Source organism: Thamnophis elegans, chromosome 8, assembly GCF_009769535.1.
Source record: "Thamnophis elegans isolate rThaEle1 chromosome 8, rThaEle1.pri, whole genome shotgun sequence".
NCBI lineage: Eukaryota > Metazoa > Chordata > Lepidosauria > Squamata > Colubridae > Thamnophis > Thamnophis elegans.
The window spans coordinates 77344237-77360641 of NC_045548.1; the positions used below are offsets into that span (position 1 = coordinate 77344237).

The window sequence follows — 16405 nt, forward strand, 5'->3', positions numbered from 1 at the left end:
GGTTAGGTTTAGGGTTAGGGTTAGGGTTAGGTTAAGGGTTAGGATTAGGTTTAGGGTTAGGTTAAGGGTTAGGATTAGGTTTAGGGTTAGGTTAAGGGTTAGGATTAGGTTAAGGATTAGGTTTAGGGTTAGGTTAAGGGTTAGGTTTAGGGTTAGGTTTAGGTTTAGGGGGGTTAGGTTTAGCTTTAGGGGTTAATTTTAGGTTTAGGGTTTACAGCGTGCTTCTGTCTCGGCGCTGTTGTCGCCCTGTTGATGACATCAGCGACGCGGTTTAGTTGAGCGTGCTTTAGTCGAGCGTGCTTTAGTCGAGCGCGGTTTTGTGGTGGAACCCCAGAACCTTTCCTGAGTATTCCCGTGCCCATTGCTAAGTACATTGTTTGTTTATTTTTCTGTACGGAAATAAATTCCATGCAGAGGTGTTCATTTGTTTGGAATGCGTTGAGCAGAAGATTTCATTAGAAGACCACAAAGGTCCCTTCCAACTTGGTTCTTCTGTTATTCAGAAATCATAATGAAAATAGTAAAGGTGTGGGGCCTGCAGCGTTCTTTTCTCGTGGGTCTTTGGCCTGCCCACACTTTCTATTTATTCTGCTATGCATTTTCTGTGGTGGGAAAATGGGAGTGGGGTTTGTACGGAGTTAGATGATAGGTAGCCATAACAACATTCTTTCTAGAAAGCCAAGGTCATCCTTTGTCTCTGCACCTCTGCACCTGACCAGAACTGGATGGGTGGAAACTGCCAGCGTGGCAGTGGGAGATCGGACCATGGGATGGACTTGTGGGTGTGGGGGCAACGTTCAACTGGGTGGGGGAAACTGGGAAGCTTTCAGATTCAGGTTTTCCCACATGTGCCAACAAGGCTCTCCTAATAAATTGGAACTTTGAGCAATACTTTGCCTCGGACTCTGATTTACTTTTGGATGCTATTTGGAAACCTGACAGCCCCCACATGCCGTTTTGGCTTCCAGGTTGGTGCAGGAGGCTTTCCAGGCTCAAAATGGGGCACGGGGGTGCATGTGTTGTTGTGCACGCATTTAACAACCGGTTCGCCAAAAACTGTGAGAGTGAGGGTTGGCCAAACCGATCCAAACCAGCTGAATCCTACTCCTCCGCAATCCTCTCTTCTGCAACCGTCTGACAAACAACTTCATTTAGCAACCACATTCCTAATTCAACAGCCGCAGCGACTTATGTAACAACCGTGGCCAGCTAAAATGGGGCGGAATTCCCAGAACAACCATCTCGCTTAGCGACATAAGTGTCGTAAGTCAAGAACTGCCCGTACCGATCATGGCACGGCGCTCCTTAGCTTGGTGCCCCCCTGGCATATTTTAATTCTCAGACAGGGGTAGTAAACCCTGAGTTCCTCTCGAGAAAGCACTGCCCTTTCATGCTCTCCAACCACCCGGAGATTAATGGACCAGTTTGAGTGTCTTACTTACAGGCAGGGAACGGGGGTGCGGGGATAAGGATTAGAAAAGAGTCGTAATAAATATGCTAGTACCGGAAACCATAAAAGCATTTTTATAGCCCTGTAAACCGAGATGACTATCGTGTTCCTCAAACAAGAAAGACAAAAGAAGAAAGTGGAGGGGAAATTTTGGAAACAATATACTAGAGGAGGAAGCGAGGGGTGTGTGTGTGTGTGTGTGTGTGTGTGTGTGTGTGTGTGTGCCAGAATTTGAAAATAAATAAATCGGACCAGATTGATTTAAACCATTTGGGGCGCATTGCATTTTGTTTTCTTGCTTGTTTAAGCAAATAAGCAACTCAAAGAAAGATGATTGCACACACACAAACACACACACACACACACAGCCTTCCTGGGTAGAATCAAATTTATGAAAAGCAACTAACTGGCTTATGGGGATTTAGAATAAACAGCAAGCACCAGTTGATGTTGGCAGTCTTCCAATATCTCCGGGGGTGCCACAAAGAAGAACGGTGTGTGTGTGTGTGTGTGTGTGTGTGTGTGAATCAAGCTATTCTCCAAAGCAGCTGAAGACAGGACAAGAAGCAAATCAAGGAGAGAATCCAATCTAGAAAGAGATTGCAAGGAGGAGCAACCAAGATGACTAGGGGACTGAAGGCTAATATATATGGAGAATGTTTGCAGGAATCGGTTATTCATCTACTTTAATGAAAAGAAGGACCAGGGGAGACAGGATAGCAGTCTTCCAATATCTCAGGGGCTGCCACAAAGAAAAGGGAGTCAAACTATTCTCCAAAGCACTTAAAAACATTCCACAATGGGTGGAAACTAATCAAGGAGAGAAGCAACCTAGAACTAAGGAGAAACTTCCTGACAGTTTGCTAATTAATCAGTGGAACGACTTGCCACCAGAAGTTGCAGAGACTCTGTCACTGGGGGGGTTTTCAAGAGGAAAGTGGATTGAAATGCGCATAGGACCTCCTGCTTGAGCAAGAACTAGAAGTCCTCCAAGATCCATTCCAACATTGCGGTTGTTATGATGGACCGCAATGTCACCCGGATTCCGCTCCCACCTTCGTAACCAGGAACATGGTTACACCTTCTTAATGCCTACAGATGCTAGGCCCTGGGTTCCTGTCACTTAGCGAGTGGAAGAATTTGTCCCATGAAGTAGTAAGACGACGTGGGCGAGCTAGATGACCTCCCAAGTTCTCTTCACGCACCCTACGGTTTTTATGATCCGTATCTTTAAACAAATTGAGCGGCGTGATGGCCCAGTGGTGAAGACGCTTTCCTCCCGCTCGGAAGGTTCAATCCTAGGTAGAGGCAAATGTTCCTTTCCTCGGGCACAAAGGAAAAAAAATATCTGTTCTGAACTCTGCATAGGCGTCAGGGAGGGCTTCTGGCCAGTAAATGCACAGCTCCATCCAGTCGTCCCAGCTCTGCTCCAAATTAAGGGATTACGAGGTTGCAAAAAGGGAATTTTTTTAAATGTTTAAACCTGCGGGGGAATCCAAGCCAACCAATTAGTGTTTCTCAAATAAATGCAAAGACCAGAGTCTTTTACTACAGCTTGCTGGTCTGTTGAGAAGTTTAAAAAAAAAAAAGGAATTGCGGGAAGCTATGAGTTTATTGCCTAAAGGGAGAAAAATGAGAAAGCTGGTTCCAATATGCAGAAATTCCTGTTCACGCCGTGTTAGATGCAAAGGCAGAAGCATGGGTGGACAAATTTTGCGGAAAAGCAATGGATTGGAGGCAGCCTTTGCCGTACTCAGAGCTGCTGGATCAAAATCCCCGGAGGTTGTCCAATTTATTCCAATCAGTTTGATGACCTCAGAGTCTCAACTCCTGGTATCTATAGCAATAGCAATAGCAGTTAGACTTATATACCGCTTCATAGGGCTTTCAGCCCTCTCTAAGCGGTTTACAGAGTCAGCGTATTGCCCCCAACAACAATCCGGGTCCTCATTTTACCCACCTCGGAAGGATGGAAGGCTGAGTCAACCCTGAGCCGGTGAGATTTGAACAGCCGAACTGCAGAACTGCAGTCAGCTGAAGTAGCCTGCAGTGCTGCACTCTAACCACTGCGCCACCTCGGCTCATCTGTGGTGACACTTGAGAAAAGCTCTTCTGGATACAACCTCTTCCACGTTAATGAAGGTCCTATTTTTAGAGAAGCCGGGAAGGAAGCAGATTGAGGGCCCAGACAGAATCTTTCTAACCACAAGTGAATAACTAATATCAACAACAACCAGGTGGTAACAAATAAATGTCATATGCTGGAGGAGGAGGAGGAGGAGGAGGGGGAGGAGGAGGAGGAGGAGGAGAGGGGGGGGAGGAGGAGGAGGAGGAGGAGGAGGAGGAGGAAGGGGGATGATGGGGAGGGGGAGGAGGAAGAAGAGGAGGAAGAGGAAGAAGAAGGAGGAGGATGCCGATGGGGGGGAGAAGGAAGACAATGACTGTTGGGTCCTTGGTGCTCTCTGAACTTGGTTGTTTTCTTGCAGATATTTCATGACCCAAGTTGATAAAATCATCCATATTAGAAGAGTATGGGGTTTGAAGAGAGGAGGAGGAGGAGGAGGAGGAGGAGGAGGAGGAAGAGAAGGAGGAGGAGGAGAAGGAGGAGGAGGAGGAGGAGGAGGAGAAAGAAGAAGAAGAAGAGGAAGAGGAAGAGGAGGAGGAGGAGGAAGAGGAGGAGGAGAAGAAGAAGAAGGAGGAGAAGGAGAAGGAGAAGGAGAAGGAGAAGAAGAAGAAGAAGAAGAAGAAGAAGAAGAAGAAGAAGAAGAAGAAGAAGAAGAAGAAGAAGAAGAAGAAGAAGAAGAAGAAGAAGAAGAAGAACCACCACCACCACCACCACCTCCTCCTCCTTTTGGTAGTTAAATGAATTATCATTAATATCAATTATGTCCCTCTGTATAATTTCCTGCAGTTTCAAAGAAAGGCCCTTCACCCAACCCCTTCGGGTTTTTTTTTGCATTGTCCTGAATCCCTAACCGGGTTCTGTGGTAGTTGTTACATTCTTTATTTTTATGAGCAGTATAATTGCAGCTCTCCTCCCTTTTGTTCTCCGACTGGTCCCATGTTAAATGAATTTATGGGCGAATGTAAAAATAGCAACCCCTGAAGAAGGCCGCCATTTATTGTCATCCGCTCAGAATGAAATCCCATCAAGAAAATTCGGGGCATTTCCCCACAGCTTTTCCCCCCGAGGGAAAATAGGATGATGGGACCCCCTCATAGATGCTGCACAACAATAACTCTTCATCTCACTCCACATCTACTTATTATTAACACCTCGATTTCTCCCGAGTCCCACCTCCCCCTTTGCACGAGTCCATAAACCCCCCTTTAAATGATTTACGTTCTAAATACTAGAAAAGCAACATGAAAATTTAAATTAAGCGATGAGCAAACATCGCTTATGAATTATGAAGTTATCTCATCTATAAAAGACAAACGGGATGTGGCATTTCTGCATTCAAATGGTGTTTTCTTCTTGGAGATCTCACACACACACAGACACATACAGATACACACACAGAGACACATACAGACACACGGCATGAACATCATTTAGAATAGCAAAAGGCAAAGGAGGGTACCATGAGTTGCTATTCACTTACTTTCCCTGCGGGTTCACAAATGTGAGCACGACACACACACACACACCCCAAAGTCCATGCAGGCACTCGCACTTCCACGCATGTGCTTTGGCTTGAAAACATGGCTAAATAGGACAGCGTAGAGGCCACCTGCCATTTCCATTAGAAGAGAAGACGATAGGATAGGATAGGATAGGATAGGATAGGATAGGATAGGATAGGATAGGATAGGGTAGGGTAGGGTAGGGTAGGGTAGGGTAGGGTAGGGTAGGGTAGAATGGAATAGGAATAGAATGGAATAGAAACAATGGAATGGAATAGGGATAGGGATAGGGATAGGGATAGGGATAGGGATAGGGATAGGGATAGGGATAGGGATAGGGATGGGATGGGATGGGATGGAATGGAATGGAATAGAATAGAATAGAATAGAAAAATGGAATGGAATAGAGTGGAATAGAATAGAATAGAATAGAATAGAATAGAAAAATGGAATGGAATGGAATGGAACGGAACGGAACAGAACAGAATAGAAGAATGAAATGGAATGGAATGGAATAGAATAGAATATATGGGAATGGAATGGAGTAGAGTAGAATAGAATAGAATAGAATAGAATAGAAAAAATGGAATGGAACGGAACAGAACAGAACAGGAGAATGGAATGGAACGGAATGTAGGGTACAAATAAGCAATCAGGAAACAATATCAGTATAAATTGTAAGGAGACAAGCAACAAAGTTACAGTTATGCAGTCTAAGAACACTGGTTTGGGCAAACCGGTCCGAATTGGCTTCATAGTGCTTTTACAGCCCTCTCTAAGCGGTTTACAGAGTCAGCCTCTTGCCCCCAACAATCTGGCTCCTCATTTGACCCACCTTGAAAGGACGGAAGGCTAAGTCAACCTTGAGCCGGTCAGGATTGAACTTCTGGCACTGGGCAGAGTCAACCCACAATACTGCATTCTAACTGCTATGCCGCCATTGCCCTTCCTTCCTTCCTTCCTTCCTTCCTTCCTTCCTTCCTTCCTTCCTTCCTTCCCTCCCTCCCTCCCTCCCTCCCCCCCTCCCTCCCTCCCTCTCTTCCTTCCTACTTAGCACTAGCACTTAGACTTATATACCGCTTCATAGTTCTTTTACAGCCCTCTCTAAGTGCTTTACAGAGTCAGTCTCTTGCCCCCAACAATCTGGGTCCTCATTTTACCCACCTTGGAAGGATGGAAGGCTGAGCCAACCTTGAGCTGCTACAGAAGAGGTTCTAAAAAATTTTGAAACCCACCACTACCCTAGTCCTTCTTTTCATTAAACTAGACCTACCCAGTTCCTGCAACCATTCTTCGTATGTTTTAGCCTCCAGCCCGCTAATCCTCTTTGTTGCTCTTCTCTGCCCTCTTTCTGGAGTCTCCACATCGTTTTTACATCGTGGCAACCAAAACTGAATACAATATTCCAAGTGTGGCCTTTCCAAGGCATTACAAAATGGTATTAACCCTTCACGTGATCTTGATTCTGTCTGTATGTTCTTGCTAGACTCGAACGAGACTCTCTCTCTCTGCCTGGAAGGTCCGGCTCACCAAGCAGCAGATGGCCTTCTCCGTTTAGGATTAGATTTGCTAGAAATCCAGGAGGAGATCTTCGCCTAGGGCTCCCAGGTGGCCTCCTCCATTCAGCTCCATCGATGGGGAAGCATCTCCTCCGCTTGCCAAGCAGACAAGATGCTCCGAGGAGGGTTGGCTGCCTACCCCCAGGCCCCATCTGTTCAAGTAGCTTGGAGCCCATCCACCAGACACGCGGCCTCCTGCCAAGGGTTGCCAGTGCCAGATAAACAGAGGGCTTCAGTGGCCATTGTCTGGCTGCTTTCTGAAGCCGATTCTTTGCTCTGCAAGGGAAGAAGGGCTCGCTCTCCAATAAAGGAGGTGATTTGGGGCTCAGGGTTGAAATGAAGGGTGCTCTCCGAGTTTGGTTGTTGGAGACCTTCATGACCCAAAACCTGGTCGCATCATTGATGCTAGAATAGAGTGGGGTTTGCAGAGAGGAGGAGAAGGAGGAAGGAGGAGGGAGAAGGGGGGAAAGAGAAGAAGAAAGAAGGAAGGAGAGGAAGAGGAGGAAACAATTAATTAAAAGTAAATCAGGAGAAGGAGGAGAAGCAGAAGAAGAAGGAGAAAGAGCAGGAGGAGGAGAGGAGGAGGAAACAATTAAAAGGAAAACAGGAGGAGGAGGAAGAGGAAAAGAAGGAAAAGGAGGAGAAGGAGAGGATGGGGAGGCGGAGGAAACAATCAATTAAAAGCAAATCAGGAGGAGGAGAAGCAGAAGAAGAAGGAGAAAAAGCAGGCGAAGGAGAGGAGGAAACAATCAATTAAAAGGAAAACAGGAGGAGGAGGAAGAGGAGAAGGAGGAGGAAAAGGAAAAGGAGGAGGAGGAGGAGGAGGAGGAAACAATAAAAAATGAAAGCATGAGAAGGAGAAGAAAATGGAGGAGGAGGAGAAGAGAAGGAGGAGGAAACAATTAAAAGCAAATCAGAGGAGGAGGGGGGAGAAGGAAGAAGAGGAGGAGGAAACAATCAATTAAAATCAAAGCAGAGGAAGGAGAAAGAGGAGGAGGAGGAGAGGAGGAGGAGGAAACAATTAAAATCAAATCAGGAGGAGAGGGAGGAGGAGAAGGAGAAGGTAGGGTGAGGAGGAGGAGGAAGGAAGAAGAGGAGGAGGAGGAAACAATCAATTAAAATCAAAGCAGGAGGAGGAGAAAGAGGAGAAGGAGAGGAGGAGGAGGAGGAGGAGGAGGAGAGGAGGAAACAATTAAAATCAAAGCAGGAGAAGGAGAAAGAGGAGGAGGAGGAGGAGGAGGAGGAGGAGGAGGAGGAGGAGGAGGAGGAGGAGGAGGAGGAGGAGGAGGAGGAGGAGGAGAACTATGGTGTCCTTAGTGCTCTCTGAGCTTGGCTATTTTCTTTACTCAAAGTGTAAAGTCTTTACTCGGGCACTTTACATTTCAGGACTCAAAGTAATGCAAGTGATGATGATGTTAACTAAGACGGAAAGGAAACAAGCTCCGAGAACGTCAAGGCCCCTTCAGGCCATGCTATCTCTGGTCCCTCCCTTCCCAACCATAGATGGGGGGGAGGCCGACTGAGGACCAGCTGAGCCAAGGCGATTCATTTTGATTTGTGCCGGACACACACCCAGCTTCGAGGGGAAGAGAAACCAGGTTACAGGGATGATGGTTGGAATGAGACTCGCCGCTCACTGGGCCAAGCTGTTTTCTTGCTACTCCGGCTTATGACATTTAGATTCGGTGCTCAATCTTAATCAAATTTCTGGTCTCCAGCTGGATACGTGTGGGATCTATCCAAGCCCACTTACGACTGGGTTTCTAGAAAAAATCAGCTTCCTTCATCGACATATTTCAATCCGTTACTGGTAGAAGAACCGAGACAGGTATGAGCACAGCTGACACATTTGCTAATTTGTAAGGATGTATTTTATTTTTATTGATTTACTAACTGATAACCGGGCGTTGCTCAGGTATTTATTTATAGCGGAGGAAAAGACAAAATATAATTTCTAATGTTGGATTTTCCCCCTTACCAGAGAGAGCCCCCTTGTAGAGTACTGTGAAACCTTTACCATGGCAACTCTGCTGCTCTATACAGTAGAAGCCCCTTTACAGTAGTACAGTAGAAGCCATTTGAAGGCACAACAGGCTGCATCTTAACAGAACACACACCCCAAGCGGTGTTAGGGGTGTCTTACCCTCACAGTATTTGTCACCAGAATTAAATCATCTGTGTACCAAGTTTGGTTGAAATTGCTCAAGGTCTTCCAGAGTTATGCTGGAACACACACACACACACACACACACACACACACACACACACACCAAGGGGTTCTCCGGCTTATGACATGTAGATTTGGTGCTCAATCTTAATCAACTTCCAGTCTCCAACTGGATACTTGAGCCGAGGTGGTGCAGTGGTTAGGGTGCAGTACTGCAGGCCACTTCAGCTGACTGTTATCTGCAGTTCAGCGGTTCTAATCTCACCGGCTGAAGGTTGACTCAGCCTTCCATCCTTCCGAGGTGGGTGAAATGAAGACCCAGGACTTGTTGTGGGGGCAATATGCTGACTCTGTAAACCGCTTAGACAGGGCTGAAAGCCCTATGAAGCGGTATATAAGTCTAACTGCTATTGCTATTGCTATTGCTACTTGCGGGATCTATCCAAGGCCATTTACGAAACTGGATTTCTAGGGAAATCAGTTTCCTTCATATAACATACTTCAATCCGTTACTGGTAGAAGAACTGAATCAGGTATAAGCACTGCTGACACATTTGCTAATCTGTAAGGAAGCATTTTATTTTTATTGATTTATTACTTACAGGCAGTCCTCGACTTATGACCATAATTGAGCCCAATGTTTCCTTTGCTAAGCGAGACAGCTGTTAAGTGAGTTTTGCCCAATGCATTTTCATAGATAGATGCTGATTCGTGTACATTCAAAGTGACAGTAAAGTTATTCTAAGTCAAAGCTCGCACAGAATGGTGGCACAGAATCATTAAGGAAAGGAAGCAAAAGGAGGGACGGAATGAAATGTGAATGGCAAAAATTAAAATAATTGTTTACTTATTTTAAATAATTAAGGAGAATTGTTAAATTGTCCTGCGGTGAATCTTTCCTGTTCTGCCCTATAGGCTGCCGAATCAGAGGAGGAGGAGGAGGAGGAGGAGGAGGAGGAGGAGGAGGAGGAGGAGGAGGAGGAGGAGGAGGAGGAGGTGGTGGTGTGGGAGTCAGGGTCTGCATTGAGGCAACCTGGGAGCTCCGAGGGGGAAGGGGGAATGGAGCTGGCAGAGAGAGAGACAGACACGAAGCCTGGGCCGCCCGTCAGCCCTCAGGTGGAGAGTCAACAGCCCCCAGGTCTGGAGGTGGCTGATGAGGAAGAGGAGGAACAGTTGGGCCCAGTGCCTGATGCACAGAGGCACAGAAGGCATAGGAGAGGAGAGCAGTGGAAATCTATGGGCTGGTCCTCGGGACAGAAGAGCCACCACTGCTAGCGAAGGGGGTCAAAGGCAGGGGGCGGAGATGAATAGGTGTGGCAGACAACTATTCATCTCCCATCTGGCCAGACTTGTTAGCCCGCGTGAGAGATAAACGGTTTACCAGGGCTGCCGGCGCTCCGAATTAAAGGAATCTTTGAGTTCACTTCAGAGACCATCCAGGCAGAAACCCAATAATTCAGCTGAGAAACAATAGAGAAATGTATAGAACTGTAGATGAATGTATATAAATTTAGAAGAGATGTAAGATTGATATATACAGGTATGATGACACAACAATGTTAACGTGATGATTGTAAGATGTTATAGAGTGGAAAAACAATAAAAAATAGTTGCACAGGAAAGAAAAGAAATTCAGGGAGGAACTTACCTAAAGGTTGATATCCTTGCCTTGACGGCCCCCCAAAGGCATTTCTGCTACCAAACCCACCACCTTCAATGGATCCATAAGACATCTTCTTTGGCCACTTCTGGAGGTAGACTTCCTTTCAAAACTATAACAAACAAGGGGAGAAAAAAGTGAAATGGGCAGAGAGAACCTCAGAAAACAGAGAGGAATAGAAAAGAACTGGAAAAACATGTTTATGGGATCTTCTCATCTAAAATAGGGATAGAATCAAGATCACGTGAAGTGCTAATATCACTTTATAATGCCTTGGTAAGGCCACACTTGGAATCCTGCAGTCAGTTTTGGTCGCCACGATGTAGAAAAGATGTGGAGACTCTAGAAAGAGTGCAGAGAAGAGCAACAAAGAGGATTAGGGGACTGGAGACTAAAACATATGAAGAACAGTTGCTGGAATTGGGTTTGTCTAGTTTAATGAAAAGAAGGACTAGGGGAGACAGGATAGCAGTCTTTCAATATCTCAGGGGCTGCCACAAAGAAGAGGGAGTCAAGCTATTCTCCAAAGCACCTGAGGGTAGAACAAGAAGCAATGGGTGGAAACTAATCAAGGAGAGAAGCAACTTAGAACTGAGGAGAAATTTCCTGGCAGTGAGGACAATTAACCAGTGGAACAGAAGTTGCCTCCAGAAGTTGTGACTGCTCCAACACTGGAAGTCTTTAAGAAGATGTTGGATAGCCATTTGTCTGAAACGGTATAGGGTTTCCTGCCTAGGCAAGGGGTTGGACTAGAAGACCTCCAAGGTCCCTTCCAACTCTGCTATTGTATTGTAAAATGAGAAAGCTGGTGATTGACAAATTCAATAAATATTGCCATATTAGTTTGGAATGGGAAAACAAAAAAGAAAAGGCTAAGCCCCTCTTATCAGCTTGATCAAGTTTTCAAGAAGTTCAGACAACCACTCACTTTTTTTTAGCTGATGACATCTGACATGTTACAGGAGAGAACTTAAGAATATAAGCAGCGTCCTGATGGATTAGACTCTGCCCCATCTCATCCAACACTGGCCAACCAACTGCCCAAAGGAAGAACACAAGACCCCAAGTAGATGGCCTTCAAAAAATAGGAAGGAAGGAAGGAAGGAAGGAAGGAAGGAAGGAAGGAAGGAAGGAAGGAAGGAAGGGGGGAGAAAAGGAAAGGAAGGAAGGAAGGAAGGAAGGAAGGGAAGGCGGGAGGGAGGAAACGAAAGAAAGAAGGAAGGAAGGCAGGAAGGGAAGGAGGGAGGGAGGAAACGAAGGAAAGAAGGAAGGAAGGAAGGAAGGAAGGCAGGAAGGGAAGAAGGGAGGGAGGGAGGAAAGGAAAGAAAGAAGGAAGGAAGGCAGGAAGGGAAGAAAGGAGGGAGGGAGGAAAGGAAAGAAAGAAGGGAGGAAGGAAGGGAAGGAGGGAGGAAACAAAGGAAAGAAGGAAGGAAGGCAGGAAGGGAAGGAGGGAGGGAGGAAATGAAGGAAAGAAGGAAGGAAGGAAGGAAGGCAGGAAGGGAAGGAGGGAGGAAAGGAAAGGAAGGAAAGAAGGAAGGAAGAGAAGGGAAGAAGGGAGGGAGGAAAGAAAGAAGGAAGGAAGGCAGGCAGGAAGGGAAGGAGGGAGGGAGGAAAGGAAGGAAAGAAGGAAGGAAGGGAAGGAGGGAGGGAGGAAATGAAAGAAAGAAGGAAGGCAGGAAGGGAAGGAGGGAGGAAATGAAGGAAGGAAGGAAGGAAGGCAGGCAGGGAGGGAAGGAGGGAGGGAGGGAGGAAAGGAAAGAAAGAAGGAAGGCAGACAGGCAGGAAGGGAAGGAGGGAGGGAGGAAAGGAAAGAAAGAAGGAAGGAAGGCAGTAAGGGAAGGAGGGAGGGAGGAAAGGAAAGAAAGAAGGAAGTCAGGCAGGCAGGAAGGGAAGGAGGGAGGAAAGGAAAGAAGGAAGGAAGGAAGGAATAGCAATAGCACTTCAACTTCTATACCACTTCACAGTGCTTTACAGCCCTCTCTAAGTGGTTTACAGAGTCAGCATCTTCCTCCCAATAATATGGATCCTCATTCTACCAATCTCTGAAGAATGAAAGGCTGAGTCAACCTTCAGTAGGTAAGGTCAAACTGCTGTCAATGGGCAGAGAAGGGATAGAGGGAAAGAGGGAAGGAGAAAGGAAGTATTGGATAGATGGAGAGAGGGAGGGAATATTGGATGGATGGATGGATGGATGGATGGATGGATGGATGGATGGATGGATGGATGGATGGATGGATGGATGGATGGAGAAAGGTTAAACTTGAATGAAGGGAGGAAGACAGACTGACTGACCAGCTGACTGACTGAAGATAAGACTTCAAGGATTGGATATGTCTAGTCTAGTGAAAAGAAAGATCAGAGGCGACAAGATAGGAGCATTCCAATATTTGAGGGGCTGCCACAAAGAAGAGGGAGTCAATGTATTCTCCAAAGCACTTGAAGGCAGGGTGAGAAGTAATGGATGGAAACTAATCAAGGAGAGAACCAACCTAGAACTAAGGAGAATTTTCCTGACAGTGAGAACAATTAGCCAGTGGAACAACTTGCTCCACTCCAGAAGTTGTGAGTGCTCCAACACTGGAAGTTTTTAAGAAGAGATTGGATAACCATTTGTCTGAAATAGTATGGGATATCTCCTGCCTAAACAGGGGGTTGGACTAGAAGACCTCCAAGGTCCCTTCCAACTCTGTGATTCTGCTACTCTGTCCTCCTCTTCTGCAGTGAGTTATGGGGCTGGGAATCACCTCTGCACAGGACTTGGGAAGCCACAGATCCTACTGGAAGCCTTTTTGTTAAAAAAAGATCTTTCATTGTTAAGGAAGCCAACTTTTGCTCTAACACTTTCCTTCCCCTTTCTTCTCCTGGCAGGTAGGAATAACAGGGTCTCATCTGGGAGGAAGACCTTCTACTTATGGCCTGTGAAAACATCTGGCTGAAGTGAAAATTGCTTTTGGGAGCCCGAGGCCGGAGAGACGAGCAAAAATATCCCCTTGGCCTCTGCCACAGGAAACAAAGACAATAAATCCGGTATTTTCTCCAGAACAAAAGATGTACTTTTTCTGTCTCTTTTATATCAGTGTTAAAAGCAGAGGAAAATACAAGGGCAAAAATCAGCCATTCGGCTTCCCTGGAAATGTATTGCTTGGGTTTTATTACTGATTGATGAAAGCAATTTTTTCCACCTGATTTACTTATTCAGTTCTTCAGTGCCAAACTTTTTGCTAGACCAATTCTCGAATACAGCTCATCTGTCTGGAACCCGCACGGCATATCGGACATTAATACTATCGAGAGAGTCCTGAGGTGGCGCAGTGGGTAGAGTGTAGTACTGCAGGCTACTTCAGCCGACTGCTATCTGCAGTTCGGCGGTTCAAATCTCACTAGGCTCAAGGTTGACTCAGCCTTCCATCCTTCCGAGGTGGGTAAAATGAGGACCCAGACTGTGGGGGCGATATGCTGACTCTGTAAACCGCTTAGAGAGGGCTGAAAGCCCTATGACGTGGTATATAAGTCTAACTGCTATTGCTATATTTCACGAGAAGAGTCCTCCACTCCTCTGCTTGCAACAGAATCCCTTACGCCACCAGAGTTGAAATTTTGGGCTTAGACAACTTAGAACTTCCCCGTCTCCAATCCAACCTCAGCGTAGTACATAAAATTATCTGCTACAACCTCCCACCTGTCAATGAGTACTTCAGCTTCAACCACAACAACAACACACGTGCAAACAATCGATACAAACTCAAGGTCAACCGCTCCAAACTCGATTGCAGGAAATACGACTTCAGCAACAGAGGGGTCAACGCCTGGAATGCTCCACCTGGCTCTGTGGTGTCTTCCCCAAACCCCCCAAACTTTAACCTTAGACTGTCTACTGCTGACCTCACCCCAATCCTAAGAGGCAGTTGGTGGGATTCAGCCGGTTCGCACCTACCCGGGAGAACCGGTTGCTAACTCTCTAAGCAGTTCGGAGAACCGGTTGTTGGAAGAAATCTCCTTTTGGTTTTTTCCCCCACTTTACAGGGCTAATCCTGTAAGGAAGGCAGGAAGGAAACATTCTGGTGTTGCTTCTAGCCTCATCTTTGTTGTCCTGCTTACAGAAACTGCCTCTCCGGTTAACCCTTATTCCATTGTAACAGCTAAGGTGAAGCGCCCATCGATCTGAGTGACCTTGAGTTGGCTGCGCCCACCCAGTCACATGACCACCGAGCCCCACCTACCCAGATAGTCATTAGGGCAGAGAACCAGTTGTTAAATTATTTGAATCCCACCACTGCTAAGAGGTCTGTAAGGGGGCATGCAAAAGCGCACCAGCGTGTCTACCATCCCTGTCCTACTGTCCCCACTTATTCGTATCCATTTCATGTATTCATAATCATGTCTATGCTTATATATGTCATCTAATTCACGCTCGATGAAATAAAATGAATATAAACAAATCAAGTTTTGATTATTATTATTTTTTTACCCCTCTCAAAAATTCCAAAGAACGATCCCTTCCATCATTCCGATAATCCCACAAAAATGCAGCTTCCCCTGGAAGAAGGAAGACGTCCCTTCAATTCAACAATGGACATTGAAAGTTACAAATCTAGCCGAGATGGCTAAAATATCAGCATATCTTAAGGACCATTCAAATGAGAGATATAAACGAGACTGGAAAAAATGGATTGACTATACACAAAATAAATATGGGACTAAGAAATTCCAGATAGCCTATGCTTAAGATTAGGAATAAGTTAAAGTGCTTAAAGTTTGGGTAACAGCAAGAAGCTGAGTCCAACGTAGAGATCTTATTGACTCTCTTTTTTTTTCTTTAATTTCCTTTGTTTTAACAAATTTTAGACTGTGTTTGTTAAAAAGCTACACCGTGTACGGGCTCTGGGAAGTCGGGGGGAGGGAAGGGAGGTGGGGTCTTAGGGGGGGGGAGGGGGGAAATACAGTACGTGTTAGATTTTAAAATAACACGATTGCACTTGTATACTGTTGCTCTTTAATTCTAGTGTTAAAATAAGACAAGCTGAATATATTGATAGATAGCAGAGATACACCGAAGGGAGGAGTAGAGGGAAAGAAGAAAGAGGGGTAGAGAGGGTGGGAGAAAGGATTGGAGGGAGGGTGAGAAGGAAGGGAGGGAGTGTATTGGGGGAGAGGAGTGATAGAGGGGGAAGGGAAGTAGGATAGAGGGGAACGTTGGAGGGAAGAACGAAAGTTGGAGGGGGGGTGAAAGAAAGGGTGTATGGTGGGCCGAAGTGGTATATTGGGTTTGTATTTTGTGGGGGTATTGTTGACAAGAGGGCGGGCTGTGTTTATTGTTCAATGTTATATGCCCCGATTATGCACAGTATATATGTGACTCTACGAAATGAAATGAAAATAAAACATATTTACAACAAAAATGTATCCAGGTAATCCTTGAAAACGCTCGCAGAGAAAATGAAAAGGAGGGAGCTTCAATTTCCAGAGAAATCGGCCCCACCGTGATGTAGAAGAGCCGAGGTGGCGCAGTGGTTAAATGCAGCACTGCAGGCTACTTCAGCTGACTGCAGTTCTGCAGTTCGGCTGTTCAAATCTCACCGGCTCAGGGTTGACTCAGCCTTCCATCCTTCCGAGGTGGGTAAAATGAGGACCCGGATTGTTGTTGGGGGCGATATGCTGACTCTGTAAACCGCTTAGAGAGGGCTGAAAGCCCTATGAATGCGGTATATAAGTCTAACTGCTATTGCTATTGCTATTGCTATCTATCTACATATCTATCTATCATCTATCTATCTATCTATCTATCTATCTATCTATCTATCTATCTATCATCTATCTATCTATCTATCTATCTATCTATCTATCTATCTATCTATCTATCATCTATATCTATCTTATCTATTATCTATCCATCCAAGGCTCAAGGTTGACTCAGCCTTCCATCCTTCCGAGGTGGGTGAAAT

The 16405-nt window shown here is 45.8% G+C and overlaps 1 protein-coding gene across 2 annotated transcripts in view; it reads right to left on the reverse strand.

Annotated features, from left to right (window-relative positions):
* TSNARE1 (t-SNARE domain containing 1) overlaps positions 1 to 16405 on the reverse strand; it is a 243636-nt gene that overhangs the window by 169844 nt on the left and 57387 nt on the right. For both annotated transcript variants that reach the window (XM_032223182.1, XM_032223184.1), the window contains one exon: positions 10452 to 10575. In XM_032223182.1, the coding sequence (XP_032079073.1) occupies positions 10452 to 10536 (85 nt within the window). In that variant the 5' untranslated portion in view covers positions 10537 to 10575. The remainder of the gene's footprint in view (positions 1 to 10451; positions 10576 to 16405) is intronic.